This window comes from Haematobia irritans, chromosome 3 (assembly GCF_050003625.1).
Source record: "Haematobia irritans isolate KBUSLIRL chromosome 3, ASM5000362v1, whole genome shotgun sequence".
NCBI lineage: Eukaryota > Metazoa > Arthropoda > Insecta > Diptera > Muscidae > Haematobia > Haematobia irritans.
The window spans coordinates 47698726-47712945 of record NC_134399.1 but is presented as its reverse complement, the minus strand read 5'-3'; the positions used below and the strand labels follow the sequence as shown (position 1 = coordinate 47712945).

At 39.2% G+C, this 14220-nt stretch overlaps 1 protein-coding gene across 4 annotated transcripts in view; it reads left to right on the top strand.

Annotated features, from left to right (window-relative positions):
- The window catches only part of Spx (Spliceosomal protein on the X), a 53533-nt gene that overhangs the window by 27248 nt on the left and 12065 nt on the right, over positions 1 to 14220 (top strand). Inside the window, exon 1 of one of the 4 annotated variants that reach the window (XM_075299965.1) lies at positions 3845 to 3887. The exons of the other annotated variants lie outside the window; for them this stretch is intronic. Coding sequence (XP_075156080.1) covers positions 3860 to 3887 — 28 coding nt within the window. The 5' untranslated portion in view covers positions 3845 to 3859. Of the gene's footprint in view, positions 1 to 3844; positions 3888 to 14220 lie in introns of those variants that run through there. 4 annotated transcript variants of the gene reach the window in all.

Sequence of the window (14220 nt, the reverse complement as noted above, 5' to 3'; positions counted from 1 at the left end):
ATAGTACACATAGCTGTATGCTGAATTTACTTTTGGGTTATTGCAGATAAGGTCATAAAGAGCTGGATTAAAATGTTTAATATTGACAATCTCCTTAGCTGTAAGATAAATGCCCCTCTGGTCCGTGGGCAACTCATTTGCGAGAGCATAAAGTTCGATAAAAAGATTGTTATCCATTTAATGAAAGCCGTTTCTATTCCTGCCTCAAGTAGTAATTCTGCTAGTATATCTATCCTTACGCAGTTATATGCATTCTCAATGTCTAAGAACATTAGAACAACTTTAAATCCTCTCACATCTATGTATGAATTCGTTGATGCATACCGATGTGGAATTATGCCATCTATATGCGAAACTTCTCGATGGAAGAAAAGAATTTTTTTCAGTCCATTCCTAAATATGTTTCTTTATCATCAGATTGTCTAGCTTTAGAAAAACCGGAATAAGTGATATTGGTCTAAAATTGTATTTCCTTAAGATCTTTCCCAGGTTTGGGAAGAGGTATAATCTTAAAAATCCGCCAAGAATCTGGTATGCTGTTGTCCAAAATGGCGTTATTTATAACTGTTAGGATTGCTCACTGAGCTAAAGGAGTTACAGACTTGATCACCTCGTAGGTTATGCCGTCATGACCTCCAGCTGATCTTTTGTTATTTTTATTTAGACATTTACAAAATTCTTCGAAGTCAAAACCGATAAAAGAGGAGTCTTCATGGAAGATGTGCGATTCGCGCTGGTCAGCTCTTTCCGGTGCTTGATTTTTTAGGAATTGAAGATAACTCAAATTATTCTCTTCATTCCACATTTTTTTAAACTGTTTTTACAGCCTTTAATATGGCTTTTAAATTTCCAAGCATCTTTTGTGTTTGGATTTTTGTTAAGTTCATTCAATTTGAGTGAATAGAACTCTTTTCTTGCCCGTTTGACCTCATCTTTCCAAATTTGTTTCATATTGTGAGTTACTGCTAGATTTTCATGGCTCGGGTATTTGTTACTTCGCTTAAAAGCCAAAATTTTGGAGACGTTTTTCTGTTCAGTTTGTGCGTGGTCGCTTTTATTTTAGCCCTAAAAGCTTGTTCAATATGTTGCGGGTTAGCTTCGAGTTCAAGTGATGATAAAGAATGTAAAAGCATTTTTTGGGCAGGAAAGCACCATAACCAATATTCCCCACACTGAACTCGAGCGAGATGGGGAAATGATGACTACCTCCAAACATCATCTCTATAACTTTCCACGAAATCGTACAGTTTTAACATATTTTATGTATTTTCTGACACCAATGGCGACACCACCATAGCCATCAGGTCTGGTTTTCTCGACGAGATTAAAATTGAGAAGTTTGTTCTTAGAAAGACAATCGCTCTCTGAAAGTCGTACTCACATTTGTTTAAGTAAAATTCCATATTTTTAGCATTTGTTTTGAAGGACTGAATATTGTATTGTAAAATCTTAACTGTTTTCGTGTACATAACCGGTATATTATTTTTTCTTTTAACTAAAAACAATAGAATAGATAAATTAAAATGAATTTCAGAGTTAATAGGTTATCTTTCTATACTTTTCCAATTGACTGACTGCCTTGAGCAATATGTTGTGCCATGGAGTGATGATCATTGTCGGTGACATGACTGTTGACTCTGCTGGCAAAATGATGGACAGATTCAATACCAGTCTTGTTTCCAACACGTGTAAAATAGTCCTTCATCAATTTTAGAATTTCATGCATCAGTGTCTCCATTTCACTCACTCTATCTTTATCAGGCATAATAAAAGGTGTTACAGGACCAGATTCCTCAAACATTCTCGGATTTTGTCTAATGGGAAGTCGGAAGGTGATGTTTTACTCTTGTTTTTTGCAAAAGTGTTATACGGAAGAGGTGTAAAGATTTTATTCACAAGATTATCTCTATTCATGGTAAATTTGCTGTTTGCCGGTAATATGGGAAACTCATCATTGTCCCTCAAAATTAAAAAACGGTTTTGATTTCTGCTCTTCACCATATCCATTGCCTCGCCTCTCGAAATTTTTTGATAGTTTTGATTTTATTGATTGATTGGTGTGCTGCATGAATCAACATTCATACATAAACCGTCTTTCCCGCACTTCAAACAACGTTTGTTGGACTTACAGCCTTTAGCTGTGTGTCCCCAACGTCCGCAATTGTTACATTGGCGTATTGAGGGATAATAGGTAACTACTTTCATCTTTGAGTGGTCAAGTACAATTTTTGTGGGATGTTCATTTCCTGCAAACCCAATCTTAACTGTGCTGCTTTTAATAAAACTTCCTCTGTTCTCCCTGTCCTTAACTTCAAATCTGTGAACAGACAATACTTTTACATCAGAAATGACACGGCGCCTTATATCATCATCAGATAGCGATGATGATATATGGCGCCACCATAGGTTGACACTATAGGTTTCTATGAAAGACTGTGGAATAAAAGCTTTGATTGGCGACGAGTTGAAAAACAAAAATTATCAATACAAATTATCAATTTTCAATAAAAATACACGTTGGATTAAATCAATCCTGAAACAATGGATGCTGGTCAATTTGAGAAATTTCTTGAGATGCAACAGAAAATTTTCGATAAAATTACGAACACCTCAGTTTCTTCAGCATCAAATCAATTGCCATTAAATGCAAATGCCGCATTGGTACCAAATTTTGAAATGTTCGACGCATCCAAAGAATCATTTCGAAGCTATAAATTAAGGTTTGAAAATTATACATACATGAAAAAGATCAACAATAATGCTGAATACTGTGCCAGCTTGTTACTCAATTCAATTGGCGCTAAAAATTTCAACTTGGTAGCAGCTTTAGCTTCACCGAAAGCTCCCGGAGAGTTGTCGTACAATGAATTTCATGCATCAGTGTCTCCATTTCACTCACTCTATCTTTATCAGGCATAATAAAAGGTGTTACAGGACCAGATTCCTCAAACATTCTCGGATTTTGTCTAATGGGAAGTCGGAAGGTGATGTTTTACTCTTGTTTTTTGCAAAAGTGTTATACGGAAGAGGTGTAAAGATTTTATTCACAAGATTATCTCTATTCATGGTAAATTTGCTGTTTGCCGGTAATATGGGAAACTCATCATTGTCCCTCAAAATTAAAAAACGGTTTTGATTTCTGCTCTTCACCATATCCATTGCCTCGCCTCTCGAAATTTTTTGATAGTCTTGATTTTATTGATTGATTGGTGTGCTGCATGAATCAACATTCATACATAAACCGTCTTTCCCGCACTTCAAACAACGTTTGTTGGACTTACAGCCTTTAGCTGTGTGTCCCCAACGTCCGCAATTTGTTGGAAAATCATTTATCACCAAAGCAAAGCGCACTTGTTTATCAGTATAATTTTTTATCTAAGTACCAATCTGATCAACAATCGATAGCAGAGTATGTAGCAACCTTAAGAACGGACACCAACGATTGCGATTTTTATTGTGAGTGCAAAAAGTCTATAGCTGGCATATTTCTGCGGGCACAATTTATCCGTGGCCTTAAAGACAACAGTGTATGTGAGCAGTTGCTGCAGATCCAAGGGAAGGCATCAGATTTTGCTGAATTAGCGAGAGCGCTGGCGTTGGAAGCAGCAAAGCAGGATTCCAGGCAACTTGCAAATAAATCATCACATGAACAAAATCAAATAAACAAAATATCAAGAAGGGTTGCAAATCATCAAAATAACAGAAGTCATCAAAAATATAATCGGCCCAAGGCAAAACAAGGAAAGTATGAAATCGATTATAAAGCACTGGGACTTGATGGTCTTTGTTTGAGATGTGGACGGGATAACCACTACGTAAAAGAGTGTCGCAGTAACAAAAACAGTTTGAAATATTCTGAATGCAAAAGGACGGGGCATGTAGTGAAGGTATGTATCAAAGCTCGTTTAAGAGAAGGGAAGTCGAATCACGAAGCAAATCAAATTCAAGATATTCACCCATACGGAGTTTTAAGCGTAGCCGAAGTAAATCAAAATAATTCATCGAATATGTCACTGGGAAAATTAGACAGATTCTTCGTAACTCTGAATGTTCAAAATAACCCTATTCAGTTTGAGATCGATACGGGGTCAGGATATACTTTTCTTCCGAGAGATCAGCTTCATAAATTAAAAGTGGATGGGCCTTTAGCACAGGCAAATATTTCATTTAGGTCTTATACCAAAAACGTTTTTACGCCCGATGGCACAATTTTGGTCAAGGCAGAATATGAAGGCAATTCTATTGAGGACGAGATTTATATAGTGCCCGAAGAATACACCGCAATTCTTGGTCGTAAATGGATACGTGCACTAAAAATAAACTTAAATGAAATAAATTCTTCACAATTTGCAGATCAAATAATCAATACAAATGAATTCGAATCAATATTTACAACATTTGTGGACCTATTTACACCAAAAATTGGTTGTGTTAAAGATTTTACAATTTCTTTGAAGCTTCGAGAGGGTGCTAAACCAATTTTTGTACGAGAGCGAGAAATTCTTTATGCATTGGTTGAAAAGGTCAACAATGAACTTGATCAGCTGGAGGCTGATGGAGTGATTTCAAAACCCGATTGTAGTAACTGGGGATCTCCGCTAGTAGCTTTACCAAAAGCTGACGTTGGCGTGAGATTATGCGTTGACTACAAGGTAGGGGTAAACGAACGCTTGACAGCCCTATAAGGAAGATAGACGATATTTTTAATAGTTTACGCAACTCAAAATATTTCTGCACTTTAGATGTTTTTAAAGCCCATCTTCACATTCCGGTCGATGACGAATCAAGTCGAATCCAGACAATGTCGACACATCGTGGTACTTATAAAGTTAACCGGCTATCGTTTGGGATCAAAGCAGCTCCGCCAGAATTTAATAGGGTTCTAAACCAAATATTGAACAATGTACCAAAAACGGAAGCGTATTTTGATGACATCATTATTCACGGAAGTACAAAAACAGAATATCAATCTAATTTAATTAAATGTTTACAACAACTACAAACATTCGATTTACATCTAAATAAAGATAAATGTAAATTTTTCGAAAAGGAAATCGAATTTCTTGGGCACAGTATAAAATTTAATCAAATCCAGGAATCTAAAACGAAAATTGCATCAACTATAGAAATGCCACAACCAGAAAATGTCGACGACGTCCGCCTATTTTTAGGTATGGTTACCTTTTATTCAAAATTTATACCTAGGTGTTCATCTATCACATTTCCATTGAGAAGCCTTCTTAAAAAAGGAGCAAAATTCAAATGGACTTCTCAATGCGAAAAGGCTTTCACGGAACTCAAAAGAGAAATAGGTAGTGACCGAGTACTCGTTCCTTTTGACCCGCAGCTACCATTACAATTAGCTTGTGATGCAAGCCCAACTGGTATAGCGGGGGTATTATCCCACATTATAGGGGAAGAGGAACGCCCAATCTCTTTTGCGTCGAGATCGCTTACAGAAGCAGAAAAGAATTATTCTAAAATATACCGTGAGGCACTGGCCATCGTTTTTTGCGTTGAGTATTTTTATCAATATCTTTTTGGAAGATCTTTCACACTGGTTACAGACAATCAAACATTGGTCCGAATATTTCATCAGAATTAGAAATTGCCACAGATGACTTTCGCTCGCCTTCAAAGATATGCTGCATTCCTTGCTGGATTCGATTACAAACTTGTCTACAAAAAAGGTATGCGGACTATCTATCTCGAGCTCCGATAATATCAAAATGCTTAACAGAATCAGCTATCAATGAAGAGGTGAATCAGCTGTGCGAATCGGCGATAAACCAGATATCTACATTCAATTTAAATTTCAAAACTATTCAAAAAGAGACACTAGCAGATCCATGGCTATCAACTCTGATGGAAAATCTTCAAAATAATTGCGTGGAAGACACATTGTATATCCTCAACAATGGTGTTGTTTTTCGAGGCCAACGTGTGGTAATACCGGATTCCCTACAAAATGCTGTTTTATATGAACTACATCAAACGCATATTGGGATTACGAAGATGAAGCAATTAGCCAGGAGGTATGTGTATTGGAAAACCATAGACAAGGATATAGAAAAATTAGCGAGGCAATGTACATCATGTTTTCATGTGAAATCTAGCCCTCCAAAGGTGAAATTACATTCGTGGGAAGAACCAGAATTCAATTGGCAAAGTATCCACATTGATTACGCTGGTGAGTTTCAAGTGTATTTTTTTCTGGTCGTAATGGATGCCAAATCCAAGTGGGCAGAGATAGGGATATCAAAGATTCCTCCCACTTCGAATTCAACCATTGAAACATTATTAGATTTATTTTCAAGGCATGGCTATCCCGATGTTATTGTATAGGATAATGCAAAAATTTTCACCAGTAATGAATTTCGATCGTTTTGTACATGTTGATGTATGGAAATCACAATCGACCTAGAAGAGAGATAGCACAGCATATGAACATGGAACCAAGCAGGTAGACACCAATGACTATCGGCCTTGTTACTCCAAGAGATTCCCAGTGCAGTTTGTTCCCAGTGAACAATTAGGAAAAATTATAAAAGAAAAGAAACACCAGGGTAAGATTGCTTTGGAAGATTTGGATTTATTTTCGCTGATGGTTCTTACCAGTACAATATCGAAAGTTGAATGAGACAGAAGGTCTCAGCTAGTTGCGGAAATAGCAAATTTGATGTTACTCGTATAAAGAGACAATCTATTCAAACGTCAATTAACATTTCAATTTTAGACGATTTTATTATCCTAATATATTTATCGAGCGGGGAAAAGTTAGGGATTGCGTTCATGTTTGGCTTAAACATTTCCGCCCCCTTGCAGTATTTTGCAACGAAAAACTACGTAGCAAATAATTTTCAAATATGTATGATATCTAAATAATATTTACAATATAGGTAGGATATTTCAATTTATATCGTAAATCTATAAAAGTATATTCACATAATTCAGTATATGTAAGAAATTTAATTTTTGAATAAGATATATAAGCTAAGTAAGTTTGCATTTGAAATGTGTCCAAGTTTGCCTTTAAAATGAGGATGAATATTTCGAACAAGTTTTGTGAGTGAGATACCAATTACATCGAACAGTTTCCGTAGATGGTCCAACCAAATATGGTATTTTGGGCAGTGGGTAGCCCAGGCCGTTTGGAAATGCCTTCGTGCACCACTATGGAGTAAGTGTTGATACCCAGGATTATATCTATGGGACCTGAACTATAAAATCGAGCATCTGCTAGCATCATGTTCGGAAATTTATTGGTGATAGATCTTGATATAGATCGGGTAGGTGTTTGGATAGATATCCTGTTGTTGACTCGTAGTGTGACGGCTAGTTTTATATCTTCATCGTAGGCCGAGATTAATGTAGTTGGACAGATAGTTTCCTCATTCAGTGTGAAAGTCGAAAGTCGTAGGTTACTAACCACCTGTTTAGATATACAACTGTGTCTCGACCCAGAGTCCAATAGACATCGCAATTTGCTTAATCCATTTTTGCCCTCTACTTGAATGCACACGGTAGGAAGCAAAGTAATAATGTTTTGTTTCAAAAGAGCGGATAACGTAACTATTGCCGTGTTTTTGGATTTAGTGGTAGCTTCGGAGACTTTTTCGTTGGACTTGCGAGGCAGAGAATGGTCTCTTTTGGTGTTTTCCTCTTGACGGTTGGAGTAGCCAAGTCGAGACCGCATGTCTGAGTGTGATCCTTTATTGCTCTTCTGGCTGTGAAGAAGACTGTGGTGTTTCTGGTGACAGTATCTGCACCCAGTGGTTGTAAAGCAAGTTCCTTGTGAGTGAGAGTGTGCAAGGCAATTCTTGCAATAACCATATTTGTTTACCAATTGAAGACGTTTCATGGCGCTCATTTTAAGGAATCGTTTGCATTTACGGAGAGGGTGTTGGATTCTGCACAACCTGCAAGCATATGTCCTGCTTTCATTGTGGTTTTTGGATGTTGATGTTTTTACGGAACCCATTTTGCTAAGAGAGAACGGAGTTTAATGTAGACCTTTGGACGTGGTATCAGGTGATTGAGTTATTCGGAGTATGTACTAGAAGGAGGAGTCACTTGGAAGTAAAATCAATTTAGTGATAGGTCTCGTTATCGTTCCCTTTTCGGTGATAATTTCAACAACACGCACTCGGCCATCTGAACCTGGGAGTACTTTGGAAACTACGTAATCGCCAGCAGTTTGGGGGCAAGTTTTCTTCCCGAATTACAACCAAGGAATTTTCTTTAACATTTTCAGTGGGATTCTTCCACTTATGTCGCTTATGGAGTTCCTTCAAGTATTAGTCTTTCCAACGAATACAAAACTGCTGGTGGACTACGTTCAGTCGTTGCCAACGATTGACAAGAGCGATTGAAGTTTCTGTCATATTTGGATCGAGCGGACTTAGAAGGGGCGTTCCAATCAGAAAATGTCCCGGAGTCAATGCCGCTAAATCAGATGGTTCCTGGGATAGAGGACACAGTGGTCGGGAGTTTAAACAAGCTTCAATCTTTGCCAGTAGGGTTTGGAATTCTTCGAATGTATGTTTTATATTCCCCGCCGCCTTACGGAAATGCGACTTAAAACTTTTTACCCCAGCCTCCCAAAGCCCACCCATATGTGGAGCGCCTGGTGGGATAAAATGCCAGGATATGTTTTGAAGGGCATACTTGGATTCGATAGCTTGGTGTGAAGTCTCAATAAAAGCTTTGGCTAGGGTTTTAGACGCACCAACGAAATTTGTTCCGTTGTCGGAATGGAGATGTAAGGGACAACCTCTACGTGAAACAAATCGCTAGGAATGTGCTAGTCGATAGCTAGGAATGTGCTAGTCGATAGGTCGGAGGTGGATTCTAAGTGGATAGCTTTGGTAGCGAAACAAATAAATAAGCAAACATAGCCTTTGATAACGCGACAGCATCTACCGGAATAACTTTTTATATCGAAAGGCCCAGTGAAGTCCAGACCTGTATGGGTAAAGGGTCTGGATAATTCGCACCTTTCTGGTGGTAAAGCGGACATAATTTGTGCTCGACAATGTTTTTTGTAAAGGACGCATAATTTACAATTGTTTATGGTCGTTTTAATTAGATTCTTTGCCTTGATTATCCCAAATCGCGACCGTAACAACCTAAGGACCAGCTGGTTACCACCATGAATAGAAATAGAATGTATGTACTTGACAATGAGACGTGAAAATTGGCAATTATACGGAAGTATAACCGGATGTCTTTCATTATAGGAGAGAGCAGGTGACGATGCTAAACTTCCGCAAATCCTCATGATGCCTTCTGCATCTAGAAATGGGTTAAGGCTGAGTATAGGGCTTGTAGAAGAAATTGGCTTCTTAGTGGAAAGAGCTAGATACTCCTCCGGGAAATGTGCCTTTTGGGTCATAGAGATCAAGCGATCCTGGACCATTACTATCTCGGACGAAGATACACTAATCGAGTCCCTCTGAAAACGCGATCGAAACTTAGGATGGGTGGCGTAAAGGAATCTATATACATAAGCAAGGACCCTGACAGCCCGCGGAAAGTCAGAGAACCTTTCAAGCACATCCTCAAATTTTTTAAAATACGAGAAGTTCGCCTTCACAGTTTTCCTTTCTAATTCAATCACCTCGAGAACCGTACTTGTACTTTTCTGGCAAGGATAAGAAGAGTCACCAAGCCATTGGGGGCCACACCACCATAATTGATCGTCCTTGAGATCGTTAGGGTAAACACCGCGGCTGGCTAGGCCAGCAGGGTTGAATTCTGACCTGACATGATACCACCGACAAGGACTCACAACTTCAATAATTCGAGATACCCTATTAGCAACAAATGTAGACCAAAAACTAGGAGGCTTAGCTAACCAAGAGAGAACGATGGTGGAATCTGTCCAGCAGAAAATGGAGTAATTGGGAATTTTTAATTGTGGAATTAAATGGTCTATCATGTCGGCCAGTAAAGTCGCACCACATAGTTCCAATCTAGGAATAGAAAGGGTCTTCAGCGGTGCCACCTTCGTTTTAGAGCTAACTAAGTGGACAGATATGGATTCCATATTCTTTATGCGAGCATACAGGATTGCTGCATATGCCTTTTCTGAGGCATCACAAAACCCATGAAATTCAACCTCACAATTTGGAGTATATCCAAACCATCTCGGCACACTGATAGAGTTGATGGACGAGTATGCAGATTGGAATGCTTTCCAGTTGGACAAAGACTGATACGAAATTTCCTCATCCCATTTGGTGCCCTCTGTCCAAATGGTTTGCATTATAAGCTTGGCTATTACAATACAGGGATCCAGCCATCCTGCGAGATCGAAAAGTCTCGATATCTCAGAAAGGACTGCCCTTTTCGTGTAAATTCCCTCATTTGAAAGTGGAGCAACGGAAAAATAAAACGAATCGGATGAGGCGTTCCAGCGAATGCCAAGGGTCTTAGCGGTGCTGCGGTCATCGAATTCCAAAAAATCTGCTGAAAGCAATTGATCGCTTGGAAGATCGGAAAGTATTTGCTTGGAATTCGATGTCCATTTTCTCATCGAAAATCCAGCCGACTCAAGGGCAAGAATCAATTGATTCCTAGACTCGATGGCATTGGAAATAGTGTGGGCACCAGCTAACGCATCATCAACGTACATCGAATTCGCCAAAATATCTGAAGCCAGAGGATATTGAGCCCGGACATCCTCAGCTAGTTTCAAAATAGTGCGAATGGCCAGGAATGGGGCGCAATTAACACCAAAAGTGACAGTGTCCAATTGGTAGTCCCGGATTGATTCATTCGGATGGCCACGATATAGTATTCTTTGAAAACGTCGATGTTCAGGGGTCACTAAAATTTGACGATACATTTTCGTTATGTCCCCATTTAGGACATATCTATAAAATCGCAACTTTAAGATAAGCACAATGAGATCCTTTTGAAGTGCCGGGCCCGTATGCAATACATCGTTTAGACTTATTCCACTTGATGAAGGAGATGAGGCATTGAATACTACCCTAACTTTAGTCGTGGTGCTTTCGGGTTTGACCACTGCGTGGTGTGGAAGGTAGTAGTCGCTCGGACGATCTAACGCCTCCGGTGGAAGCACCTCCGACATATGATTCAATCATATGTATTCTTGTATTACTTCGTCATACTCAAGTTTGAATTCTGGAGTTCGAATGAGGCGGGCCTCATTTCTAATGAATTGGGCCATAGCACTATTTCTGGAGTTGCCAATGGACATGTCCGTATGGAATTCTTTCTTAAAGGGAAGGTGTACAATATATCTTCCATCCTTGCTTCTGGTCGTCGTTGTAACATTAAGCCGTTCGCAAAATTGATCAGAGGGAGATAAAAACGCCTTCCTTGGAAGACTTTCTACTTCCCAAAATTTCGAAATGGTCTTGTCCACCGAAGTTTCACAAAAGTAGGAAACAACCTTGGGCATCGTTGCATTCTGTTTGGAGTTTCTTAAACCCGATTCATGTATAGGCCTTGTCAGAACCCAACCGAACACGGTTTCCTGAGCCAGTAATGACCCACAAATACGTTGCCTCACACCATACAGCATTATGGATGAAAGAATATCGGCTCCAATGAGAATGTCGATTCCTGAACTCTGGAAGAATCGGGGGTCCGCTAAAGGAATGTCTGGAATATCGTTCAGTACGCTCGTATTTACTGTTCGTGATGGAAGGTTCCCAGACAAATGAGGGACCACAAGGGAGGAGGTAGAAATCTCAAAGTCATTACAAACGATTGACCCAAGAACTAAGGAACATTTTTTATGAACGGATGCAGAAATAGTTTCATTTAAGCCAGAAATGTTAGCACTTATGCGCCTATATGGCAGCTTGAGTTTATTGAATTACCGTTCCGAAATAAAAGTGCCCTCAGATCCGGAGTCGATTAAGGCCCTCGCCAAATACGCCAAACCATTGTGGCGTATCTCCACAACTGCTGTACCCAAGAGAATATCCTCGGAATGACGTGTAAAGAATGTTCTCAGGGAGCTGCCTCCAGCGTGAGTGGACTGTACACCGAGAGAAGTGGAAGCAACATCAGGTTCTGTGGAGCTTGAAATTGATGCAACATTACCCGTTGATTGGCTTTGTGTTGCGGAGCCTTACTCCCTGTGAAGCAAAGTATTATGGCGCTTGTTGCACCTGCGACATGAAAATTTGCTCTTGCAATTTTTAACTGAATGCACCTTGGAAAAGCAGTTGAGACACAAGCCAATTTTTTTAACCACGCTCAACCGTTGGTTTATGGACATTTCCATAAATTTTGGACATTCCCGAATGACATGACCCCCATTGGAGCATAGACGACAAAGAGAATCAGATATTTTATTCTGAAATGCCTTTAAGCCCCTCTGACTTGACTTAGAATCTGATTCCTTGTTCGAAGTTTGTCTAGTAGCAGTCCCTGTCTGACTTGGGGCCTTTCGTCGTATTTCCGACACAGACTCAAGTGTTCTGTGACGATTGGTTAAGAATGAATCCAAGGATGACCACTTTGGAATTATGGACTTGTCATCCAAGGTCTGCTCCCACAATGTAAGTGACATCGGGAAGTCGACTGCTACAAACATAAACGAATAGGGGGTCCCAACTGTCAACATCAATGCCATAAAGTTTGAGCATGGAGATACAAGCATTAATGTCCCTTTGAAGAGATTTGAGGGAATTCCCCGATTCAATTTGTATCGTAGGGATGCAGAACAAGGCCTTTAATTGGGTATTAATGAGAACCCTTTTGTTCTCATACCGGGTACAAAGGCTTTCCCATGCTAAGAGAAAGTTCTCATGAGTTAGAGGAAACCTTTTGACAATTTCATTAGGCTCGCCTTTTGTCCTCTGATTCAAATGGAACAATTTCTCGACAGCGCTGAGTCTGGGATTATTTGAACAAACTGCCATAAACATGTCCCGAAATGTGGGCCATGAGGCATAATCCCCACTAAAAACTGGGATATCACAAGGAGGAAGTTTAAAGCCTTGGTGATTTGAGATCGGCTGAGGACATGAAGGAGAAAGACTCATCAGTAGAACCCCAAGCCGATCAATACATCGGCAATATGTCGCAAATGCACTTTTGTATTTAGACTTCACGACCTCAATACCGGAAGACTTTCCAGCGCCCTTGGATTCGCCTTTCCCTTCCTTGTTACCATGACCGCTCTCATCGACCTCCTCCTCTTCCTCCATATCGCAAAGGCATTGTTCATATACAGGCCGTAGCCTCTCCCACAGATTCCTAATCTCCTCTTTGTACGTCTCAATGATATAGGAAGAGGATAGGTCGGTTCTTTTGTCGTTGAGGTTGGCCTCAAACTCGACAATAGTATCAGATAAACGGATTATTAATACCGGCCCAAAATATCCCAAACAGGATGTATGCCTCCACTTGAGATGAATATATGGATAGAAAGAGAAGATATTGTCCCTTCAAGGACATGTAATTTGAAAGGACATGTAAATTGAAAGGAGAACCCCCAAATAGAAAACAAAATACTAAACAGGTGTGAAAATTAGTTTATTTCATTGTTCCTGTTTATATTTTCCTTTAAGTTCCAAGGAAATTTTCCAGATAATGAAATTTTCCCTATTGCGAGTACGTCTCACGCATTCCGTGAAGTAAATATGGGTATAGTACCTAATGATCGTACCAAGAAACTCAAAACAAAAGTTTCTACAATTCCCAAAAATAGCAAGGATAAGCCATAGAGCGGTTAACGTGGTAATAAATTGTCGCCAATGTTCTGCTACTTCAGTTTTAATTCATACCCACTTGTATGAAACGTAAGAGTCCCACAAATCAAAATCCAAAACTGCTACTAAATTTCGCTTAACTCACCACCACGTATTAAAGAAATCCCCGAAAATGAAATTCCCCAACAAGAGTTTATCGTGTATCTTGATCGAACAATTACAATCATAAAATTCACTGCTAAATGTTTGATCCGTAGTGTATGATGATATTGAAAGTAAAAGTAATGCAAAAATTCCTTTCAAAGTTCATTCACCTTTGAAAACTTTCTATTTGATGAAAATAATGTATATGATAGAAAGGGACAAGAAACACACATCTAAATGTAACTGTTACACTTTGGTGAGATCGAGAGAACTTAGTTTCAGAGCAATCGTCTTGAGAATGTGTAAGATCCAATAGGTTTTGGAAAAATATTTTGGGGGACAAAATTTTGTCCACAAGGGAAAAAAACGATTACGCCAA